Genomic DNA, 23,467 nt, shown 5'->3' with positions numbered 1-23,467 from the left:
GGGCCCTCCCTGCCACCACAGAGACCTGGGAGAGGGGCAGGGCAGACGGTAAGCAGACACCAGCACCGTGGTGAGACGAGCATAGCCCCAAGAGGCCGTAACTTACACGTGTAAACGTTGCCCATTGTGTGTGTAATACAGCTGCCTTTTCAGCAGATTCACAAGTTTTGCAGTCGTCACGATCTATTTTTGGAATATTTCCGTCCTCCTCCTGAAGCTCCCGCATTCCCCCTCCCCACAGCCCCGGCAGCCGCTGCACTGCCTTCTGTTGCTATGTGTTGACCTTCCGTAGACATTTCACTTGAGCGGAATCAGACAGTACGTGGCCTTCTGTGACGGGCTTACTTCACCTAGCGTGACTTGGAGACTCAGCTGTGCAGAGTGTGTCAGGAACCCATTCTTTAATGTGGCTGAGTGACGTTCTGGTGTACAGACACACTCTGTCCGTCCGTTCTCCTGTCCGTGGACACTCGGGCAGTCTCCGTGCGAGGCTCTGTGAGCCACGCTACTGTGAATGTCTGTGTTCTGCAAGTCCATCTTCATTGCTCAGGGACTGATTCCTAGGACAAGAATGGCTGGGTCACATGCCAGGTGTTATATTCAACTTTTTAAAAAACTGCCAAACTGTGTTCCAAAGCATCTGCACCAGTGTTCATTCCTGCCAGTGCTGTTCCAGGTTCAGAGGTGTGTGTCCTGGGGCACCATGTGCGGTGTGCAGTGAGGTCACACACGTGCCCCCCAAGCCCCGAGCCCTGTGCTGCCCCCTCTGTGGGGACAGGCCCGCCGCCTGCAGGGCTCCTGCTAGGCAGCGTTCTAATTCGGGCTGGGCCGTGTGACTGGCTGGGACCCAGCTGCCAGGCCTGGACAGGGCTATTTATAGAAAAGCCCAACTCCCCCCACCCCCAGGCATGCTGGCTATTTATAGACCGGGGCCTGGGGGAGCGGGTGCCTCGGCCAGCACCTGGCTCTGGAGCCTGTCTGAACCCCCATGGCACTCCCCTGGCCCCCCCAGGCCTCCGTCTCACACCTGCTGGCCCGGAGCCCCGGGTCTCCCCCGTGCAGGGCTCAGGCCGGCAGTCCCCGAGCGGGCCCTTCAGCACCAGTGACAGGGAAGCACCCCACCACGTCCCTGTTGAAGATGATGTCACCGAAGCCATCTCCAGGCTCCCAGTGGGCATCCTGATGCTCCACCGCTGCATCCGGAGACAAAGAGGAGACCCCCGCCCCGCCCGCCACGGTCCCGCCCCCTCAGCAGGGACACGCCCGCCTCCCACGCCCTCACTCCCGAAACCCTGCGCCCCCGGCCGCACCCCGTGGCTCGCCCACCCTCAGCCTTCGCAGCCTTGCACCCAGCCCTCCTGCAGCTGCTCCGGCGGATTCCCAGAGTGGGTGGCCCGGCAGTGGAGGGGTAGAAGCACTGCCCGTCCTGTCACCGTCTCCGAGGGAGGCCTGGCACCCGACTTGCAACCCGTGGTGCCCCCGTGTGAGAGAAGAAGGACTCGGACACAGGGGTCAAGCGACCTGCCCAGGGTCGGAGCCTGGCTCTGCCCAGGAGCCCAGGGGATGAGGCTGGGGTGGGGGGAAGGGAGGGGGAGGATGGGGCGGCGCAGATACCCCCCTCAGACTTGAATCCCTAACCCCCCACGAGGGTGTGACAAGAGCAGGCAGGGAGTGTCTGGTCTCCCCCTGCCTCGGGCCTGGGAGCCCAGGGAGCTCTGCGGCTCTCTGAGCCCTGGACAGAAGCCAGCGGGCAGACTCCGGGCTCCTCCGTACCAAAAGTGCCCCAGGAAAGGAACTAGAGGTACTGGCTCCCAGCCCCGGGGCAGGGGCCTCATAGACACTCCTACCCCCAGGGGCCTACCCTGGCGCTTCTATGACTTGTAGGGCCACTCATGTCCAAGCCCAAGTCCACCGAGGGTGTGCAGGCTGCAGTGCACTCACCTGGTAACACGGGAGCCCAGCAGAACACGTGCACCGTCTCTGGGCGCCAAGTCTCTGCACAGGCGGAGCAGGAAGAAAGTTTTGGGGTGGGGTCTCCAAGAGACCCACTGTGGCCAGTGAGAACTGGGGCCGCCCTCTCCTGTGCCGGCCAGGTGACCTGAGAACACCGTCGCTTCTCCCTGGACTCACAGCCCTGAGAACCGAGGGCAGCTGGAGGGCAGCCGCACTCCTGGATGGATGGAGCCCGCCTGCTGATGCCGGGGTGCCCTGCGACAGGCAAGGGGAGTCCCCGCCCAAGCGGATGGACGAGGGGACCGGCCGTCTCCTCTGTGGCCACCAGAGGGCGCCCGCGCCAGGCCGGGGTCCCGGGTTCACTGCGGGGCAGGTGCGCGCCCAGAGCGCCCGCGCGGAACGCAGAGACGCAGCTCCCTTTGGGCAAATTGCACGCCCGCCCTGGGGGGGGCACCCCGCTGTTTCTGGACCCCCAAATGTGGGTTCGCCGGGCCCAGGCCCCGCCACGGGGAGGACGAGCGCGATCGCCCCCAGGAGCATGCCCGGGTCGCTCCAGCCTGGCAGCGCGGGAGGGACCCCGGAGCGCGCCTCTGGCCCGCGAGCCCCGCGGCCGGGCGCGCGGCCCCACCGGGCCCCGGGTGGCGGCGGGGGCGGGACCGGCGGCCCCGAGGTCCAGGCGGCGCGTCACGGCGCCCGGGAGCCCGCCCCGGCCCCGCCCCCGCCGCGGGCCGGCTCCTTTTAATGGCGCGGCGCGCGGGTGCGGCGGGCTCTCGCGCGGCCCAGCGCAGAGGACGAGCCGAGCCAGCATGTCCGGGACCCGAGCCTCTAACGATCGGCCCCCCAGCGCGGGCGGCGTCAAGCGGGGGCGGCTGCAGCACGAGGCGGCGACCACCGGCTCCCGGGTGACCGTGGTGCTGGGCGCGCAGTGGGGGGACGAGGGCAAAGGCAAGGTGGTGGACCTGCTGGCCACGGACGCCGACATCATCAGCCGCTGCCAGGTGCGGGCCGGGCGCCGGGCCCCTCCCCCACCCGCCCAGGGAGGCCCCCACCCCGATCCCGACGGACCCTGCCCTCCCCAACACGCCCCTTGGACGCCTTCCCTCCCGGGACACCCTCCCCAGCCGCCACCCCTACCCACTCGGGGTAGACCGTCTTCCCTCCCCCACGGCCTCCCCCAGGGACCCCGCCTTCCCCGCCGGCCCCACCCCCAGGGCCGTGGGCCAGGGGCCGAGCTATAAATACAAGTCGCTGAGTTGGGGACACCCGATCCCCAGGGGGTAGGGTGTGCCATGGATGTGACACTGGGGCGGGCAGTGTTGGGGGTGAGGCGGGGACCCCAGGTCCCCAGTGGCTTGGAGGCCACCCAGACTCCACGCTTCCTCCTTCTGTCTGGGGCTGGGACAGGGCTGGCTGACCACAAGGGGTCAGTGTGCGGGAGGAGGCTGCAGGCCACAGCCCAGAGTGGGAGCGGGCATGGCCTCTCGGAGCTGTGGAGGGTCAGCCAAACGGGGGCAGAGACCCAGGCAGGACTGTGGGCCAGGGCCCGAAGGAGGAGAGGGAGGAGCCTGGGTCCTCTGGCCAGGGTGACCCCGAGGCTGGTGGTGCCACCCAGGATGCCAGACACAAGTTCTGTCCCCCTAGGGCCCCGGGCAGGGCCTGTGCCCGCTGTGGGCTGCTCTCTGCACCCCGTCTGTCGTCTCCTACACCCCTCGGGGCCGTGCCGCGCTCGCTGCTGTGGGCTGACTTACAGCTTGGGGTGCAGGGGAGTCGGCCTGGAGGGGTGCGCTGCTGCTGAGGCTCACAGCCCCACGCGGGGGGGCTGCCAGAAATGAGGAGGGGATGCTCTCTGGACACCTCATTACTGAGCTCCCGCCAGGCGGGGCCCATGGCTCAGCACCCCTGGGGGGGTTGCCCAGCGTGCTCACTGGGGCAGACGCTGCTCGCAGGCTGACTGTGGGATCCTGGAAGCTGCCTCCTGGGGTGGAAGGAGCCTCCCACCATCTCAGCCCCTCAGCTGCATTGAGCAAGTCCACACACCCTCCCCTGGCCCCTGGGCCGGGCGCGGTCGTCTGCTGTTTGCCCCCTCTGGGGGCCTGCCTGCTCCAGCCGTGACGTCCAGGGCCCTCCGTGTGACCTGCCCACCCTGGGCAGCCTCACCCACCCTCCTCGAAGTGACCTCATGGCTTGGCAGGTGTCCGTGAGGGCCCTCGCCTTGGAACCACCGGGCTCCCCACTGTCGACGCAGTTCTGGAGGAAGGCCCTCCCTGCTCTGCCACCTGGGTCAGCAGGCCGGGCCCTGCCCTCTCCTGTCGCTTGTGAGAGCCGTGGACAGGACCAAGCAAGGGCAGAGCTGCTTGGAGCCCCCCACCCAAGCGGGAGCCCACACGGCACCCTCTCCCTGACCCAGCTTCTCCCTGAGATCCAGTCTCCCCCTGCAGGCCTCCAGCTGTCCTGGGAGCCCACCATGACTTGTCTCCTCCAGCCTCCAAACAAGCTGGTGAGGCCAGGAAACGACCAGAGCCGTTGAGCCGTTGGAATGAGCCGCGTGCCACACCCGCCTGGCACCAGTGCTGGGCTCTGGCTGGCGTGGGGGGGGGTCCAGCCCCTGCCCTGGGAGGACTGCTTTTGCCTGGAGCCCAGTGTTGTGGCCTTCACACGGCACTTGGCCCCAGAGCTGGGTCGAGCTCAGAGCTCCAGGCCAGGGCAGCGGGCAGCTGGCTGCAGAGTCATGGTTGAGGGGCAGGGTGGGCTGGGGCCCCAGCCCTGCCTGGGTGCCTGTCTAGAAGGGCTGAAGTCAGCCAGCCCCAGTGACCAGAAGGGTTGCCTGGCCTGTCACCTGGGCCTGGGGTCGTCCCCAGCGGCAGCCGGGGCCCCTACTCTGGTCCTGCCACTGCACCGCCCTCCGCCACCCTCCCTCCCAGCTGCCCCCAGGCCTGTCTTCCGTCTGGGTTTCGGTCCACCTGGGAAGCCCTTCGGAGGCCTGGTTCAGGGGAACTCACTTTCCACCTGCCCAGAGGCGCCCCTAGTGGCCACCCTCAGTTCTCCCGTCTCAGTGGTTTGGGGCCCGGGGTCAGCGTGCACCGCAAGACCGCCAGACCTTCCTTAGGGTCCAGAGGCCGGGCCTTAGCCCCCTGCTGTTCTGTTTGCCTCCCGCTCCCCGCGTGGACGGCGCCCGACCCTCCCCCAGCGTCGGGAGGCCCCCTGCAGCCTGGGCGCAGGTCCGGGGGGCTGCTCCGGGCCCCGCGGCTCCAGGGCTCCCTTCTCCCCTCACTCCCCGCCCAGCTGGCCCGGGTCCCTCTGCAGCCGCGCAACAGCAACCCCAGAGCCGCCTCCGTCTCCCTTCGCCCTTTGCGGGCGTCGGCCTCGGGCCGCGCGCTCCGCCCACTCCCTGGGAGACCCCGCCCCTGAGCCGGGCTTTCTCTTGCGGTGCCCGCGGGCATCTTTCCTGCTGTTTGACATGCCCCCCGCCCCGACCCCCGCCCAGATGGGAGCCCGAGGGCCCACGCGCCTGGCCTGCCTGTCAGGGCCCCGGTCACGCGCCCTCCCACGCCGCGCCCGGTCCCCAGCACACGCTGCCAGCCCTCCCTCCGTTTCCAGAGTTACCTTTAGCAGGCTTTGGGCCCCTCCACGGCCCGAGGCCTCAGGGCGCCCCGGGTAGGATTTATACATAGTTCCCCCCTCCAAGGGCAATGAGGCGGCTCGGTGTAGGATTCCAGGAAGGGATGCCCCGGTGGGCGCCATCAGCTCCAGGGAGCTGTGACCGAGGGCACAGTGGTCTCACTCCTGCGGGGTGAGGGGCTGCGTCCTGTGGCTTGTCGGTGCTCTGGGATCTCTCCCCGGGAGAGAGGCCGGGAATGCCCCCCCCCAGCCCCAGGGTCCAGGGGCCTCCCGGGTCGGGGGCTCTGGGGGAGACGCCCGGTGGTCCCTCCACGTGTGCACCCTCTGATGACACCTGTCCCGCAGCAGACGCTCCAGGGGGAGCGCCTCCGCAGGGTCACGTGGACAGGGGAGACCTGCGCGCCCACCTGGGGCCCCTGCCCTACCCCCCTGTAGGCCTCACTCCGGTGCCTGACACGCAGAGCAGTTCTGTTTGGGGTGAACGATGAGCGGGAGGACCGATGGTAGAGTCCCGCAGAGCAGACACCCAGAAAGAGGCACGCGAGGACTGCCTGGGCGCGCGACCTCCACGCTTTCACCCAGACCACGATGGGGGTGGGGGCCAGTTCACAAGGCCCTCCACCCGGAGAGCAGACCCCTGGCTGCTGCCTGCTGGGCACGATCCTGAGAAAACCCACTTCTCCGTGGCCGCCCAGAAGCTCCGCCTCCGCCCGCGGCCACGCCCAGGGCCCTGAGCAGCGTCTGGCCGCGGAGACCTGCCGCCCGCACCCACCCTGTGTGCCTTCGTTCACTCTGCGCTGGCCCCAAAGAGGGTGGCCGGAGGACGCCTGCAGAGACAGGAAGGGTCGGGGCTGGTCAGGTCTCGGAGTGGGCCGGCCTTGGTCCTGTTCCTGTGTCCTTGAGCGAGAAAGCCCCACTTGCTTAGATGCCTGCCGCCTGGGTGGCGCCTGGTGGGGGCATCCACTGGGGACCTTGAGTGCCCGGCCAGGCCGTGGGGGTGGCGTCAGCGTCCCTAAGGACTCGGAGCTGGCTGTGCCTGCCCCTGAGGCTCCACCACGGAGGGGAGACCCTGGGGAGAGGCAGAGTCCTGAGGGTCCCCCCAGGCATGAGAGAAGGGTGAGGCCGGCTCCCGCCCACTCCGAACGGGAGCCTCCAGAGCCTGTCCACCTGGGGGACAGGAAGACAGTGCAGCCCAGGCGCGAAGGCCCTGGGGGGCCACCAGGCTGGGCCTGGGACTCTGAACCAGATGTCCCTCTAGGTGGCTTTTCCCAGCCACGCCCCCAGCTCTCCCGGCCTGAGGACTGCAGAGCACAGCAGGGCTGGGGCATTAGGAGTGGGGGCGGGTGGTATATCCCTGCCCCGACCTCACCCACGCCCCAGGAGAGGGCAGGCAGGGGTCTCTGGGACAGTCGCCTGGACCTCTTCAGAGATGCCGGGAGGGGCGCCCTCAGGTCAGCCGTCCACGAGCTCAGTGTCCAAGGCTGGCTCACACCCCGGGAGTGGACCATGGCCTGATGCCTGGGCCCTGTAGCCGGCAGAGGTCATTTGCCGCCCACGGACCCATGGCGGCCTGTGCATGTTCCTAGGCACTGGTGTTTGCCCCAAACAAAGGTGGGGTGCGCTCAGCCCAGCTGACGCTGGCACTGGGCACTTGAGAATCAAGGAGGGGGCAGAGCGTCTGGGCCCCTGTCACGGCAGGCAGGACGCGGCTGGGGGTGGGTCTGGCTCACAGGGAGAGTGTCGGCAGGGGGGCCGTCCTCTCGCTGCAAACTCCTTTCCTGGAACCTCGGGACCCCACCCTCCTCCAGGCCGCCCCGCCTGTGTGGCAAAGGTGACCGGGGGCATGAGCCGCACTGAGAACCTCGTGTGCGGGGAGGCACTGCACGCGGCCCGGGCTGAGGGCAGAGGAAGGACGGGGCCTCTGGGGGAGCCCAGTGACCCCGAAACCCAGGCCATCGGTCAGTGACTCAGATGTTCATGGCTGAGCCCACCGCCTCTCCCCTCTCACCCCTCTCCCCCCCACGTCTGGTCAGCATCAGCTCCCTCCCCTCCAGCAGCCCCCCTGGGGTCCCTCACTTGGTGGCCCACCCACCCGGTTCACTCCCAGCTGGCTCCATCCTGAGCCCCCTGTGGCCTGGCACTGTGCCGCCTCTGCTTGTGGGGCCCTCTCCTTGGTCCCCAGCCACCCCCGCCATGTCCCCTGCCCCCGTCATTGGCTCAGAGCCTGTGGTCAGTCCCCACAGGGACCACCTGGCTCAAGCACCCGGGGGGCGGCAGGCCGGCCTCAAGGGTGAGGGGCTGTGGCCCAGTGACCAGTTGCACAGCAGGGGCCCCAGGACACAAACTGGGACTCCAGTGACCCCAGGGGTCGGTTAGAGGCAAACCTGCCCCGGCCCTCCAATCCCGGGGTCATTGCAGACAGGCCTCTGCACGTGCGCGTGACACACAGAACAGCTGGTGTCCACAGGGCCATGGGGGGCCGCTGGGACGGAGGCTGGGAAAGGGGCGTTGAGGGGAGGTCGGGCTCCGGCCACTCGCCTTAAATTGCCCAAGTGTGAAGTGAGGGAGGTCCAGGAGAAAGTGCCCCTGCCCAGGTCCCCCCACCCCCGCCTGGGCCCTTTCCATGGGGAAGATGGGAGGTGTGCGAACCTCCCCAGCCCACCACGAGGAGCAGGTGCCCCCGGGGGAGGACACGGCCCTCGTTCAGCCAGGCCTGGCTGGGCTGGGAGCGACCACGGGTACATGTGGGGCTCGTATCTCTGCTGGGCCCTGAGGGGCGTGGGTGCTGGAACCCTCACAGCCAGTGGCCATCGCCTCCTCTGCCAGCCAGGAGGACAGTGGGGCATGGGGGGGCAGGGGTCCAGCCGTAGAGGGGCCCCACGGATATGCAAGTGCCTTGCAGGATGTGGGCTGGTGGGGCTCCAAGGCCTCAGGCAGCAGCCAGGACACGTCTCCTCCCCGTGCCCTGCTCACTGGCTCCAGGGCCCCACGTTGGGGCCCACACTGGCCTCTAGAGCCCAGACCTGGGGCTGGAGGCTGGCTTCCCTCCTGGGTGCAGCCTCCTCCTGGCTCCCCACAACCCTAGTCGGCCTCAGGATGGTTTTTCCCGCTTTATTCCTAGGTAGGAGGCACAGGCCCAAGGGAGGGCCTGCTGTTGCACGCAGGCTCCTGGTCTCAGAAAGGCTGTGCTGCCTGCCTACCCTCTGCCCCGCCGGAGCTCAGGCTGTGTGGCAGCGGGGCCTGAATCTGTGCTCTTCGCATCATCCTTGCGTCAGAGGAGGAACCCCAGAGGGAGTTGTGGGTGGGCAGGCAGGGCTCTGAGCCTGTGGAGACTTCAGGGGTTGCACTGAGCCGGCCTCCCCGGAGCGTCAGCCCAAGAGGGTCCTGGGTGTGGGGGCCGGCCTGTCTCTTGGACCCAGTGCCCCGGCCAGGCCCCGGCACCCCAGACACTCATCGGAGCCAGCCACTGGACCAGGCTCCCCATGCCCAAGCAGAGATGGCGTCTCACACTCCTGCCCCCCGGGCAGTCCGGAGGGGACTCCTGAGCTCCTGCGTTTAGAGCTGCTTGAGTGAGCCGGGCACTGGGCAGGCCTTCCGGGGTGGATGCCAATCTGGTTTCTGTTCCCAGGGAGGCAACAATGCTGGCCACACCGTGGTGGTGGACGGCAAGGAGTATGACTTCCACCTGCTGCCCAGTGGCATCATCAACCCCAAGGCCGTGTCCTTCATCGGTGAGTGCCCACCTGCCCACCCAGCCCCACCGCGGCCCCGGGAACCCATGGGTTTGAGCAGGATAGGCCTGGACGTCATTGAGCCCGGGGGTCCATACGCAGGCTGGACGCAGCGGGGTGCGGGGCTGGCCCTGGAGGGTCAAGGTTCCAGCCCCACCGGGACCCCTTGCAGAGGCCTCTGATCTGGGGGCCCTGCCTCAGCACCCCGCCCGGAGCCCAGGACCCCTCCTCCCCACGCCTGGGATGGAGGGATGGATGGAGGGTGCAGGAGGCTCCCCGAGCGCTCAGACTCCCCGAGTGTGTGTGTGTGCAAGCCTGTAGGCGTGTGTGTGAGTGAGTGAGGGTGTGGGTGTGCATGTGTGTGAGTCTCTGTGCGTGTGTGCGTGCCTGTGAGAGTGTGTGTGTGTGTGTGTGTGTGGTGCCCGTGGGTGAGGGTGCGAACGGCGTGGGTCTGGCTCCCTGTGGGTCTGCATGGGGCTATCCATGGGCAGCTGTCCCCCGCCCTCCTCCAGCCCCTGGGCAGCCCCCACCCCCACCCCTTCCCATCGCCCTCTCCTGCCCACCCCTCCAGGACACACTCCAGGAGCTTCGGGGACTTTTCCTTCCAGCTCTTTCCACCGCTGAGCAGGGCCACACGCATGACTCACTGCCCCGCACCCCCCAGGAAGCAGGGCTGGCACAGCGAGTGTGTGCCCGCTGGTGGCGCGGGTCCAGCCCTGGTTGTGAGCCCAGGGACGCTACGGCAGCTGTGTGCCTGCAGGGTGGTGGGCGGTCAGGCTGAGCAGGAAAGGGCGGTGGCCCATGGGCTTCTCCATGGGTGCAGACTGGGCCCTGTTGGAGGGTGAGGACCCCAGCTCACCTGGGACCCTGCTCCCAGGGGCCAAGTCTCTGCTCCAGGAGGCTGCTGGATGCCACTGGGCGGGAACCAGGTCAAGGAGGCACCGCTGGCTGCAGGGAGGAGAGCCGGGGGTGGGTGGTGGCCAGCAGCCCCCGGGAGCATGAGCACGGGTCAGCCTGCCCAGACACTGATGGGAGCCCCTCGGCAAGGGTGGGACGAGCCAGCGCTCATGCGGCCCGCCACCAGGCCCCACCCCGTGGCCACCTCGGGGCTCGTGGCCTTTAGATGACCTTTCACGCTCGATGTGGCTTGCCACCTCTGAGTCACTCCCGTCTGAACCTGTGTCCTGTCTCCCTCCGCCAATCCCGGCGCCCGAGGGACGCGCCCCCAGGAAGGCCGAGGGGGCCCCACCCGGCAGGCTTTGGTCTCAGAGGAAGGGGCAGCCTTGGCTTCAGCCTGGGCCCCCGGTGAGCTCATGGCCATGGCTAAGCCCCCTCCTCGGCTGGGCTTGGCTCCTGCCCTCTGCCCTCTGCAGACCCCCATTCAGTTTTATGGGGATGGGGAGGCCTGGCTCCCGACACCAAGCAGCTGGAGGCTGTGTTTCTCCACGCCTCCTGCTTTCCCGTTTTCATGCTGTGTAAATCAAGCACGACAGCTCTGTTGAGCTATAACTTACTGCTGCTGCTGCTGCTAAGTCACTTCAGTCGTGTCCGACTCTGTGTGACCCCATAGACGGAAGCCTACCAGGCTCCCCCATCCCTGGGATTCTCCAGGCAAGAACACTGGAGTGGCTTGGCATTGCCTTCTCCGAGGTATAACTTACGCACCATGAAATGCGCCCCGGGAGGGTAGGATGGTGCATGTGTCCCAGCTCAGTTCTAAAGCACATTGTCCCTCCTGAAGACCTCCCCCAGTAGCCGTCCTCTGCCGTCTCTGTGAATGAAGGCTTTGGCTTGGACCATGTTTCATGCTGATAGAGTGCACATATACACTTTCCATCTTTCATCGAGCAAAACTTAAAATTCAATTCATGTGTTTTCTTCTAAATTTTATGCCCTACTTTCTGGGTATTCAGATTCCCTCTATTTGATGAAACAGTGGCCACACAGATTTTTTGTAAATGCCCTTTCATGGAAAAACAGTTGGCAACCCCAGATCCATGCACTGATTTTTTTGAAACGTGGAATCTTCTTAGAAGCCCTGGGCACCTCAGCGGTCACCTGAAAGCCAAGTTTGGGGAGGGGACAGGCAGGTCTGCATTGACCAGATGTGAGCTGACCACATCTGAGCTGACCCCGACCCACCACACAGCTGACGGCGAGCTATGTGACAGTCCGGGAACGTTGGCCCAGCGTGCAATTTAACCACTTATTTCTTCCGAACTGCATCTTGGGAATTTAGCATCTTAATGAGAATTATTAAGCTCCTTCTCATGGCAAAAGAGAGTTTTTCCATCTTAAACATTTTTAACTGTCCAGTCCAGCAGCATCGAGTGCGTTAGCATTGTCCTGAAGCATCACCGTGTCCATCTGCAGAGCTCTGTCCCCCCAAACTCTCCCTTCCCAGTCCCTCCCCTCGCCCCCGGCCCCCAGCACCCTGCCTCTGTCCCTGCGGGTCTGACTCCTCCAGGGGCCTCACACAAGGGGGGCCGCGCACAAGGGGGGGCCGTGCACAAGGGGGGACCTCACATAAGGGGGGACCGTGCACAAGGGGGGGCCGTGCACAAGGGGGGACCTCACATAAGGGGGGACCGTGCACAAGGGGGGGCCGTGCACAAGGGGGGACCTCGTACAAGGGGGGACCTCACACAAGGGGGGACCGCGCACAAGGGGGGACCTCACACAAGGGGGGCCGCACACAAGGGGGGACCTTGTACAAGGGGGATCTCGTACAAGGGGGTCATACAAGAATGGCCTTTAGTGTCTCGCTTACTTCACTTTATTTATTTACTAATTATTTCACAGGGGGCTTCCCTGGTGGTTCAGATGGTAAAGCATCTGCCCTGCCATGCAGGAGACCCAGGTTCGATCCCTGGGTGGGGAAGATCCCCTGGAGAAGGGAATAGTTACCCACTCTGGTATTCTTGCCTGGAGAATTCCATAGACAGAGGAGCCTGGCCAGCTGCCATCCATGGGGTCACAAAGAGTCAGACACGACTGAGCGGCAAACACTTCCACGCTTGTCTCGCTTTATGTAGTGTGTTTGACGTCCTTCTGTGTGGCAGTGTGCCCTTCCTTTTCACAGCTGTATAATGATCCCATTGTGTGGCTGAAGCACAGTTTATCCACTGACGGACAGCTGGGCTGTTTGCCCGTCTTAGCCGTCATGAACGATGCAGTGGTCAGCACGAGGGCGTAGCTTTCACAGCATTGTAAGTGTGCAGTCCCTCTGTCCGTGCCCCCATTCAGTCTCGTGTCCATGTGTCTCAGGCAACGGAGTGGTTGTCCACTTGCCGGGCTTGTTTGAAGAAGCAGAGAAGAACGAGAAGAAAGGTAGGTCCGTTCCCCACGGAGCCGCCCCGTCTGGAGCCATGTGTTCCCCAGGGCCAAGTCAGCAGTGCTGCCCGTGTGGTTCCTGCCAACGGCGGCGGCAGGTGGGCGGGTGGTGTGGCTTCCACGCTGGCCCCTGGCCCGGGCCTGCTGGCCCTGCTCACATTGGAAGTCCAAGAGCAGGCAGTCTGTCCAGGGAACCCAGACTTTGGCTTCAGGCCACAGCCTCGATGTCACAGGCGAGCTCTCATGACACTGGGGACCAGTGACACCAGGAGTTGTAGACTCAGGCTCTCCAGTACAGAGCCCTGAAGTGTGGACTTTGACCCTGATGTCCCGAGACTGGGGATGGTTGGGCCGACATCCCTGCAGGGAAGGGTGTGGTCCCTGGGGGCTGCTCAGGGGCAGGAAGCGGGCAGGCAGTGACCAAGGCTGCCAGCCAGGCATGTGGGCAGGTGGGCCCCAGGTGGTTGTCGAGAGGCAGGTGGGCGACGCTGCAGCCCTGAGGTGCCCTGGACGGAGCAGAGCCTCTGCCTTGGGGCCCAGGCTCAGCGCAGGCGCAAAAGGAGCCAGCGGGCCCTGGGCCCAGGATGTGGGCTCTGGAGGCACCGGGACAGAGCCCGTGGGGACACGGGTGGATGTCCCCAGGTCCCCGGGGGGGCCCGTCACTGACTCCGTGCCGTGTCTGCAGGCCTCAAGGACTGGGAGAAGAGGCTCGTCATCTCTGACCGGGCCCACCTCGGTGAGTCCCGGGCCCTCCCCGCCCGCCTGCGAACAAGTGACCCCGGACCCTCCAGGCCTTCTCTGAGGCCGTGCCGGGTCAGGACGACTGCCAGCACAGGCAGATGGGGAAACTGAGGCCTGGGGGAGGGGCCCGTGGTGTCCCCAGAGGCCCCATAACCATCTGTCTCCCTCGCCCGCGCTGCTCCCGCCCGGCCGGCCGGCAGTGTTCGACTTTCACCAGGCGGTGGACGGGCTCCAGGAGGTGCAGCGGCAGGCCCAGGAGGGCAAGAAGTGAGTGGCGTCTGCGCTCCCCCGGGCCTCGAGTCCGTGGCCGCAGAGTCCGCGGCCACAGAGCTGGGGGCGCGTCGGGTGGAGGGGGGTCATGCGTCCACCAGGAGCCCTAAGGACAGCGTCTGTCAGTTCACCCCGCACCTCCCCAGCTCTGAAGCCAGGCAAGCCGCCTCTCCCCGGGGCCGTGCCGTCCTTCCCGGGGCCACCCCCGGGAGCTCCCGTGCCGTCCGTCACCTGCCGCGTCCCCCGCCGCTGCTGGAGTCCCAGGCCAGCCTTGACCGCAGCTCCACCGGGCACCAAAGCCTGCCTAGCCGCCCTCGATGGCCGGTCACTCGTTCTCCAGAGACGTTCACTGCAGTGGGCCAGGGACAGAGTCAAAGCCGGGACGGGAGTGAAGCGGACCAGAGTCCTGCCTCTCACACACGCACACACCAGTGCATGCACGTGCATAGATTATACACACACTCCGGGCACACTCATGCAGGGGGGCACACGTGCAGGCACAGCACACGCTCACACGCAAGCACACACGTGCTCACATATGAACATGTGCTCACAAACAGGCACACACACACTCATACACAAGAGCACACACACGCCAGGGCTTGGCCACACACAGGTGGCGATGCTGAGCATCCCCATTCGCTGACCTGGGCTGGGCTGTGGTGGGCAGTGGGTACAGGGTGGCACTGCCAGGTTCCAGTTCTGAGGAGATGGCAGGTGCCCAGGGCGGCAGCCTCAGTGCTGGGCAGAAGGCAGCCGGGCCAGGGAGGGCATCACCAGGCACTAGGCCTCAGGGGGCCGCAGGAGGGGCAGGGCCGGGACTTGGGCCCACGCACCACCCCCATAGTTCCCGGTCCTGCAGCTGGCTGTCAGAGGCATCCAGGGGTTCCCACAGCAACCCAGCTCCCAGGGCTGCGGCTGCGAAGGGCCCTCGCCCGGCTTGACCTTGGTTTACAGGGGTGGACGCTGAGGGCTGGCCGGGGGCCCTGGGTTCCCAGGCTCCTCCCCCAGCTCCGGCAGGCCCGCCTGGGCCCCCAAGCTCATGGCCCTTGGCCTGTCTTCCAGCATTGGCACCACCCGGAAGGGGATTGGGCCAGCCTACTCATCCAAGGCCGCCCGCACCGGCCTCCGCATCTGCGACCTCCTGTCCGACTTCGACGAGTTCTCCACCCGGTACCTGACTCGTCCCCAGCCCTGGGCTGGGGGAAGCCGGGCCAGGGAGGCGGGCGTGGGGCTCCGGGAGACAGGGTGGCAGCCACTGTCGCTTCCGCAGATTCAAGAACCTGGCACACCAGCACCAGTCCATGTTCCCCAGTTTGGAAGTGGACGTTGAAGGTCAACTCAGAAGGCTCAAGGTAGAGCCGAGCACCCCGGCGTCGAGCAGGCCCAGCCCCACTGAGGGTCCCTCCACAGCCATGCACGGCGCCCCTGCAACGGGGCCTTATTTCCCAGTGGCTGGGCTCGGGGACCACAGGCCTCCTGTGGGAGCCCCCAGTCGGCGGTCTTCTCAGGAGGCCAGGGCCTCATTCGCTGGCCTGGCCCCTCGAGTCCTCTCTGAGGAAACAACCCTGGACACGCTGCGGGCCGTAGGCAGACCCTGTCGGTCTGGGGCAGGAGGCAAAGGCGTCCCACCTCACTGCTAGAGGGACGGAGCGGGTGGGATGGATGTGCTGGGGGACAGAGGCCGGCCCCGTCCATCACGGGCAGAAGCTCGAGGTGTCCCAGCTCACTGCTAGAGGGATGGAGCAGGCAGGAGACAGAAGGATGTCCGCACGGAGCCCTTCTGGAAACCTCCCCAGCTCCTCCAGCCTCGTCTGGGGCTCCAGATGTAGACAGGGATGGACCCACAGGAATCCGTGCAGACCAAGGGCCTCTCTGGGCAGGAATTTGCTGGAAGACAGAGGCTGTGGGGAGGAGGCCAGAGCTGGGTGGACCCCCTTCTTGCATCCTGGCCCCTTCTCCCAGGGCTTCGCCGAGCGGGTCCGCCCCATGGTCCGAGACGGCGTTTATTTCATGTACGAGGCGCTCCACGGCCCCCCCAAGAAGATCCTCGTGGAGGGCGCCAATGCAGCCCTCCTGGACATTGACTTCGGTATGGCCCCAGCCCGAGCCCCATGAGCTCTGCCTTTCTGTCTGCCGAGGAGACACCTGCGGTGGGCTGGCCTTCCATACCAAACTGCCCTCTGTGCCCGGGAAACAGTCCTACTGCCCTTTTCCCGTAACTTCAGCCGGGAGGGGAGAAGAGAGGCTAGGCTGGGGATGAGGGATGGGGATGAGGGGGATGAGGGGGGATGAGGGAGAGACTGACTAGGCCCGGGAACCCCGACTGCCCCACCTGGGCCTCTGTCCCTGCAGCCCCCGCTGTCCGCACTGTCCCAGGCCCAGGGATATACCAGTCCCAAGGCTGCCTGGCGCAGACGAGGCACCCACCGTCCGAGCCCGAGGGACCACCCCCCCAACGCCAGCTCACACACACAGCACCCTGCGTCGGCCACGCACCCTGGATGGTCCCTGGGACCACTGGGGCGACCCCTCGCCAGGGTTCCTGTGGGGTGGCAGCCCGACTGGCTCTGTCTCGCAGGGACCTACCCCTTCGTGACGTCCTCCAACTGCACGGTGGGCGGCGTGTGCACAGGCCTGGGCATCCCGCCCCAGAACATAGGCGAGGTCTACGGCGTGGTCAAGGCCTACACCACACGCGTGGGCATCGGCGCCTTCCCCACCGAGCAGATCAATGTGAGTCCCCAGCCCTGGGGGACCTGGGAGGCCTTAGAGAAGATGCTGAGGCTGCAGCTCCAGCTGTCCCTCAACTGCCGTGTGGCTGTCCCTCAGAGCCCCCAGCTCAGGAAGGACCCTGAGAGCCTTCTCTGGCCCCGCTTGGGTGCCCAGACCGCCTTCCTCATGCGGCTGAGCGAGCCTGGGTTTGGTCTCAGCTGGACGAGAGCAGGGTGGAGCAGCGCCCCCGCCTCCCCAGCAATCTGCCCTCCAGCCTCGTGGGTGTCTCTGGAAGCTCAGGACAGCCCCCGCCTTCCTCTCCCCGGCCTTGTGCCCGCAAGGCTGGAGGGACACGAGGCTCCTGTCCTGAGCAGCTGTGCGAGGGCCAGAGCAGGAAGGGGATGCGCTGGGCAGGGTTATGAACCCTGGAGAAAGAAGCACAAAATAAGTACACAGCTTGCTCGAGGGCAGCTGCGGGGTCTGCAGGTCCACCCTCACCTGCCCACGAGGCCAGGCCGGGGCCTGGTCATGAAGCTCAGCTGGGGCAGGTATGCCCGGGGCCCAGGGCGGGCGAGTGGGCGTGAGAGGGGTAGTCGTCAGGGGTCCGCGGGAGGGCAGGGTGGGCAGACGGCTCGGGCTCCATCCCCGTAGCCCCCGGGCCCTCTCTGTTGCCCTGCAGGAGATCGGGGACCTTCTGCAGAGCCGCGGCCACGAGTGGGGCGTGACCACGGGCAGGAAGCGGCGCTGCGGCTGGCTGGACCTCATGATCCTGAGATATGCCCACATGGTCAACGGATTCACCGCGTGGGTGGTGCTGAGGCGTCCTCCGACCCCCGGGCGCCCAGCCCCAACTCCCCAGACGCCACAGAAGCAGGGCAGCTGGGCCTCGGGGCTCAAGGCCACTGTCCTCCCCACACAGGGTGACCTCGCCCCGGGGAGACCCTTCCACACAGCAAGGCCACTGGGGGATGATGGAGAAGGCCGTCCAGGGTGCCTTGGGGCTGGCCCTGCCTCAGCTCCTGAGCATAGGGAAGGAGACATCATGAGGCCGGAGGGTGTCCCGCCCCCGGAAGCGGTGCAGACGGCTCTCCTGGAGTCAGGGAGCGAGCCCAGAGCAGAGGGCCTGCACTCGTCCAAACCCCTGTTCTGCTGGGCTTCCGGCCTAACTGTTGAGGACTCTGCCATCCTCCGTCCTAGTCCCACAAACAGAGGAGGAGCAAGGGGTGGGGCTGGGCGGGAGCAGCAATGGCGGCTGACCGCCCTGAGCTTCTTGCTGTGCTCTGGACAGGCTGGCCTTGACGAAACTGGACATCTTGGACACACTGGACGAGATCAAGGTCGGCGTGGCATACAAGCTCGGCGGGAAGCGGATCCCCTACTTCCCAGGTGCGGGCACCACCGCCCCCCTGCCCTTGGCCGCTGGTCTCGGGCTGAAGGGATGGCATATGAACTTCGGGCACACGGGGCAGCCCGTGTTCCCACTGCTGTCCAAGCGGAGGCCTGTGCGTGCACGCTCTGGGGAGGGCTTAGAGGGACCGGGCTGAGCCCAAGACCCTGGGGAATCCCCAGGGTCAAGGCCCATCTCCCGGGAGCTGGGGACTCACCTGAAATAGCAGACGTGGGCTCTGGATGCTCAAAGCGCTGGACAAATAGGAAGATGATGTTGGCCTGAGAAAACACACGTTTTTGGTTAGATTTTTTAAGGCGTCCTTGAAGTTTCTGTGACCAAGAAAGTGTCCCTTCTTCTAAAAAGCGTCAAGGCAGTGATGTGTTTCTGTGTGTCTGGCCTGGGGTCACAGATGACCCACCCCCACCGGCAGCCATGGGCAAGCTGCCCCCGCGGCCCCCAGCTTGTGTGTGCGGACTCTTGGCTGTGGGAGCGCCGTGCGTCCCTCGGCCAGTGTCCCCCAGACCGACTGGCTCTGAACTCCGAGAGGACACAGCAGGGGAGCACTGGGGCTCGGGCGTGTGCTTGTGTGGACAGCTCCTTCCAGCAATTTCCGATCACAGGGGTGGTTGGCGCCTGCTGTGGGGCCAGGAGTCCAGATCAAGTGGGGTCCTTCCCTGGGGAGGGGAACATAGATCCTTCAGGAACCCTAACACTGCAGAACCTCAAATCCCCTTAGAAGCAGAGGCCTCATAATTCCTCAGCTGAGGTGACCCCTGGAATCCGTGTCCAGGGTGGCATGTCCCCTGGGCTGGAAGGGGAGCAGGCAGCATCCCAGAACCACACCCCAGCCCTGAGAAAACCAGGCAGGGCTGCTTGCCTTCTCTGCCCCGAACCCTGGGGCAAGCAGACCCCGGGTTGGGGGTCCCAGGCCCGTGGCCGCGTGGACATCGGAGGCACGCAGCTCACGCAGCCCGTGTCCGCAGCCAACCAGGAGATCCTGCAGAAGGTGGAGGTGGAGTATGAGACGCTGCCGGGGTGGAAGGCAGACACCACAGGCGCCCGGAAGTGGGAGGACCTCCCCCCGCAGGCCCAGAGCTACATCCGGTTCGTGGAGAACCATGTCGGAGTGGCAGGTGGGTGCCCCGCATCCGGCCACCCCCTCCACCCGCCTCACCCCAGGCTGATCCTCCCCTTCCCTTTCAGTGAAATGGGTTGGTGTCGGCAAGTCCAGAGATTCGATGATCCAGCTGTTCTAGACAAAGCCGGAGTTGACCCCAGCGGCGCGGCCCACGTCATGTCCTTTCCTCGGCTGGCAGAACCGACGCCGTAAACAAAGAGATTTGAAAGCTATTTTCTGTACTTTTGTATTTCTCTTTAAGCCTTCAGCCCAACCCACTGATTTCTACAACTTAAAACATCTGAAAGCCGGTGTTGTGTACATTTTTTAAAATCCTGCTGTTTCACACGCGCTCAAACCAGAGCCCTTTACCGGCTCGTGAGCTGTCACACGGTTGTCATGCAGCTGGAGCCGTTGAGTAATAAACAAATCCCGCAGCCGCTGCACAGCAGTGATCAGTGCAGGTTTTTTCTGACTTTGTCATCGTTGCTTTGACTTTTAACTGCTGAAAGGCACCGCTCGGCAGCATCAGCGGCCTGGGTGACTCACATTTTCGGTGTCAGGAAGCCGAGCCGTTTGTTCGCTCAGACAACAAAGTGGGAGCAGCCCAGGGAAGGAAGACCTCGGGCGTGAAACGTGTTTTCCAGAACTGACCGTCTCCACAGACTCGCTCTAGACCCCAGAGCCCCGCCCACACAGCAGCCCTGCCTGTCCGTGGGACGCCCTCTGCCCCACCCCATGTCCCCTGGGCGAAGAAGACGCTTCTCAGCTGGCAGAGCCTGCAGAAGCCCTGCTGTGGTCTGCGCTCACCTGGAAGCCACATGCGGCTCATTCAACCGCGCTTCAGAGTGTGCGGCCAGGCTAGAACAATTGGCCTTTTGGTATCATTTCAGAGAGGGAAGGGTTTATACACATGGAGAGACTAGGAGTCTGGCAGGCCTAAATCCTCACTTTCTAGAGCTGAGGATGCCATCTAGGTTCACTGACATCAGGCAGGTGCCGACCCGGCTTGCTTCCCGTGGACCCGCAGCCCCAGGAAGTTCTGCAGGGCCCGGTGTCACCAGCTCGCAACCTGGAGTCCCAGACTCTTGTGACAGCGTACCAGGTGAACAGGCCACATGTTGGGAGTATGGCTTCACACACGCTAGTGAGCTTCTCCAAACGGCCGAGAATGGCCTTCAGTGATTTGAAAGAATGCAGGAGCACGTGTGTGGACCAGCTTCCTTGGGCAGCAGGGCTAGCAGTGAGAAACACCAGAAGAAGCTGACCTTGGTGTTTCCCAAGAATTCTGTCCCTTCAAAACAGAGCAAGGGGGAGGGAAGGAGAGAGCTCCGAGGCAGGGCGAGCTCTTGGGGAAGACGGAGGTGGACCCCAGCTCTCCTCCCTGCCCCCGGGGGCTGTGCTTCTCGTGACCAGATGATCGTCTTATCCCATCCTGCTGCAACAGAGGGGTGCACGCTCTGGGCAATCAACCAGAGCGGGCATTTTCCAGAAGAAAGAGAACTCACTTTGTTCTGTGTAAAAAGCTGCACTTCTGGCTCAGCAAGGTCAGCCTGCAACTTAGATTAGAAAGCTGCCGCTAAATCCTTCACTCCAGTACAAGTTGTTTTTTCCCTTCCAGCTCTGGACCACACTTGGGGAGGCAGCCCCAGGCATTATGTCTGAGTATCTGCAGACGTTTTACAGAAAAGATACCAAACTAGAGGGGACGTCATTCTCGGCTGGCACCAGCATCCTCGCTCTTGTGTGGTCCAGAGATGGGAGGATGGGGGTGAGGTTAGCCGCCTTCTCTCAGGTGCTGTGAGGGTTTGAGCAATTGTAACCTGATGCCCTCTCTCCTTGGCAACAACAGCAGACCCCCAGGGTAGAGGAGCTTACACTCGTCTCAATTGAATATGTGAGGAAAAGACAAGTAAGTGATTTGAGGATGTTGCTCGATAAAATGTGTTTTTCAAGCACTTTGGAAAGTTGTCGTTTTGCTCAGAAGGTTAATGTTCATTACCCTACCACTGAGCCATTCCACTCCTAGGCACTGACCCATGAATGTCCAGAAAAGCCTTGGAAGAGAAAGTTCAGAGCAGCTGCCTTCATCAGAGCCGAAACCCGGCACAGCCCGTGTGCCTGTCCACAAGTCAACAAAAACTGTGGTCCATCCACACACAGAACACACTCAGCAACAGGAGGAGGAGACCACAAGGGGTGCGGGACCCTGGATGGTCTCGGAGTCAGCCAGCTGAGGGGGAGAGTCAGACACAAAGGGCTGTGCGCAGAGCGAGCCTGCCCTGCAGGGAGGGGCGCAGAGCAAGATCACTTCTGCCGGGGGCGGGGAGGGGCGACAGGTCACCATGGCAACGGGTAGGACTGGACACACTGACCATCTGGGCATTCCAGTGGACGTAAGTACACACAACTGAACCATAAGTAAACTATTTCCCAATCTAACAGTCACTCAAAGTAATGCACCCACGCTACACAACTGAGATAGTAGGACTCAAAATTTTAGGGCCCGGGGAAACTGTGATTACACATTTTAGCGAAAATATTTCCGGCTGGCCCTGCCCCTCTGCATTTGTCGGAGGGGAACCTTGCTGCATTCCTTCTGGGAAAACACAAATCATATTCCTTCCTTGTCTGACGTGTATTCAATTCCAGAACGCCCAACTTTCTAAGATCAAACTATGCCATTCCACAGATGCTTTGCATGAGTGTGGTTCCCGGCCAGCCAGCTTTCCTGGGATAGATGGGTCTCCTTACTCTGCTTCCACAGCCCCCTATAATTCTCCTTTGGCAGCATGTGTCCCACCAGAGGGCAGGGGCCCAGGCGGCTCTGCCCAACACCACCCCCGAGGGCCTAGCTCTGAGGGCGGCATCAGTTACGGGCTAGATTGTGCCCCTGGGCTTCACAGGTGGACACCTCAACTCCCAGCCCCCAGACTGTGGCTGTGACTGTATTTGGAGGTAAGGACTTAAAAAGAATTAACAGTTATGTGACTGCTGCTCTTTTTTTTTTTTTTTCAAATTTTTTTATTTTTATTTTATTTTATTTTATTTATTTTTTTTAATCTTTATTTTATTTTTTTTTAAATGAGGCTTTTAATTAATGTTTGACAGAGCTGATTCAAGTTGAACAGACTAAATTTCTTTAAACAAACTTACTTATACTCCAGAGTCCTTTAATAACTTAATAGCATTTATACATTGAAGGTATTTGATTTTCTTGTAACTAGCACTTCAAATGCAACAAGCATTTGACCCAACAAGTAAAACTTTCTACAGTTCATAACTTTTATAAATAAAATAAATTAAATGTACAGTGGATAAGTTCTCTGAAATATTTCAATATTTCTGCAGGTTTAGTAACATCGTAAAATACATTTCAACTAAAATTCACAAATCTAAAAACCTGTTAGGCATTTTTAGGCGTTTTAAGTTGGAAATGAAGACCAATGTTACATCGTAATATGCCAATTACAAATAGTACTTCAAGTAGCAAATACTACAGTTTGTCCCAAACTTTAAAAACTATTCATGAACTCAACACTGAACTATTGATGGCTATGAGAATTGTTTTCTAGCCTTTTTGAAAATTTCAACCCATTTACGTTTAAGGTAATTATTGATAAGTACGATCCTGTAGCCATTTTCTTTATTGCTTTGGGTTCAAGTTTATACACTCTTTCTGTGTTTCCTGTCTATAGATGATCCTTTAGCATTTGTTGGAGAGCTGGTTTGGTGATGCTGAATTCCCTCAGCTTTTGCTTGTCTGTAAAGCTTTTGATTTCTCCTTCATATTTGAATGAGATCCTTGCTGGGTATAGTAATCTGGGCTGTAGGGTATTTTCTTTCATCACTTTAAGTATGTCTTGCCACTCCCTTCTGGCCTGAAGAGTTTCTGTTGAAAGATCAGCTGTTATCCTTATGGGGATCCCCTTATGTGTTATTTGCTGCTTTTCCCTTGCTGCTTTTAATATTTGTTCTTTGTGTTTGATCTTTGTTAATTTGATTAATATGTGTCTTGGAGTATTTCGCCTTGGGTTTATCCTGTTGGGGACTCTCTGGGTTTCTTGGACTTGGGTGATTATTTCTTTCCCTATTTTAGGGAAGTTTTCAACTATTATCTCCTCAAGTATTCTCTCATGGTCTTTCTGTCTTCTTCTTCTGGGACTCCTATACTGCTGTTCTTATTCTGTCACTAAGTTGTGTCTGACTCTTTGCAACTCCATGGACTTCAGCACACCAGGCTTCCCTGTCCTTCACCATCTCCTGGGGTTTGAGCAAACTCGTGTCCATTGAGTCAGTGATGCCATCCAACCGTCTCATCCTCTGCCACCCGCTTCTCCTCCTCTCAATCTTCCCAGCATCAGGGTTTTTTTCAGTAAATCGGCTTTTCGCATCAGGTCGCCAAAGTATTGGAGCTTCAGCTTCAGCATCAGTCCTTCCAATGAATATTCAGGGTTGATTTCCTTTAGGATGGACTGATTTGATCTCCAAGGGACTCTCAAGAGTCTTCTCCAGCATCACAGTTCAAAAGCATCAGTTCTTTTGTGCTCAGCCTTCTTTATGGTCCAACTCTCACATCCATACATGACTACTGGAAAA

The 23,467-nt window shown here is 62.5% G+C and overlaps 1 protein-coding gene and 2 long non-coding RNA genes across 3 annotated transcripts; 1 reads left to right on the top strand and 2 right to left on the bottom strand.

Moving 5' to 3' along the window:
- Positions 1 to 165: 165 nt before the first annotated feature.
- On the bottom strand, positions 166 to 2,596 carry LOC148774465 (uncharacterized). Its single transcript, XR_016035717.1, has 2 exons — positions 1,942 to 2,596; positions 166 to 560 (listed from the first exon to the last, which is right to left on the bottom strand). It is a non-coding gene; the product is annotated as an uncharacterized LOC148774465 (long non-coding RNA).
- An 83-nt stretch (positions 2,597 to 2,679) lies between these two features.
- ADSS1 (adenylosuccinate synthase 1) lies at positions 2,680 to 19,314 on the top strand. Its single transcript, XM_055418652.2, has 13 exons — positions 2,680 to 2,951; positions 9,200 to 9,302; positions 12,570 to 12,632; positions 13,321 to 13,371; positions 13,577 to 13,643; positions 14,712 to 14,819; positions 14,920 to 15,001; positions 15,612 to 15,738; positions 16,228 to 16,382; positions 17,041 to 17,165; positions 17,650 to 17,747; positions 18,735 to 18,884; positions 18,955 to 19,314. The coding sequence occupies exons 1-13, from the start codon at positions 2,760 to 2,762 to the stop codon at positions 19,005 to 19,007; spliced, it is 1,374 nt and encodes a 457-aa protein (XP_055274627.2). The 5' UTR covers positions 2,680 to 2,759; the 3' UTR covers positions 19,008 to 19,314.
- Positions 13,618 to 14,572, bottom strand: LOC148774464 (uncharacterized). The gene is made up of 3 exons (XR_016035720.1): positions 14,294 to 14,572; positions 13,878 to 13,995; positions 13,618 to 13,752 (listed from the first exon to the last, which is right to left on the bottom strand). It is a non-coding gene; the product is annotated as an uncharacterized LOC148774464 (long non-coding RNA).
- Positions 19,315 to 23,467: the final 4,153 nt, after the last annotated feature.

Source organism: Moschus berezovskii, chromosome 21, assembly GCF_049115385.1.
Source record: "Moschus berezovskii isolate FMDL1 chromosome 21, NW_MosBer_1.0, whole genome shotgun sequence".
Lineage (NCBI taxonomy): Eukaryota > Metazoa > Chordata > Mammalia > Artiodactyla > Moschidae > Moschus > Moschus berezovskii.
The sequence above is the reverse complement of the archived record's forward strand: the minus strand, read 5'-3'. Positions and strand labels throughout refer to the sequence as shown.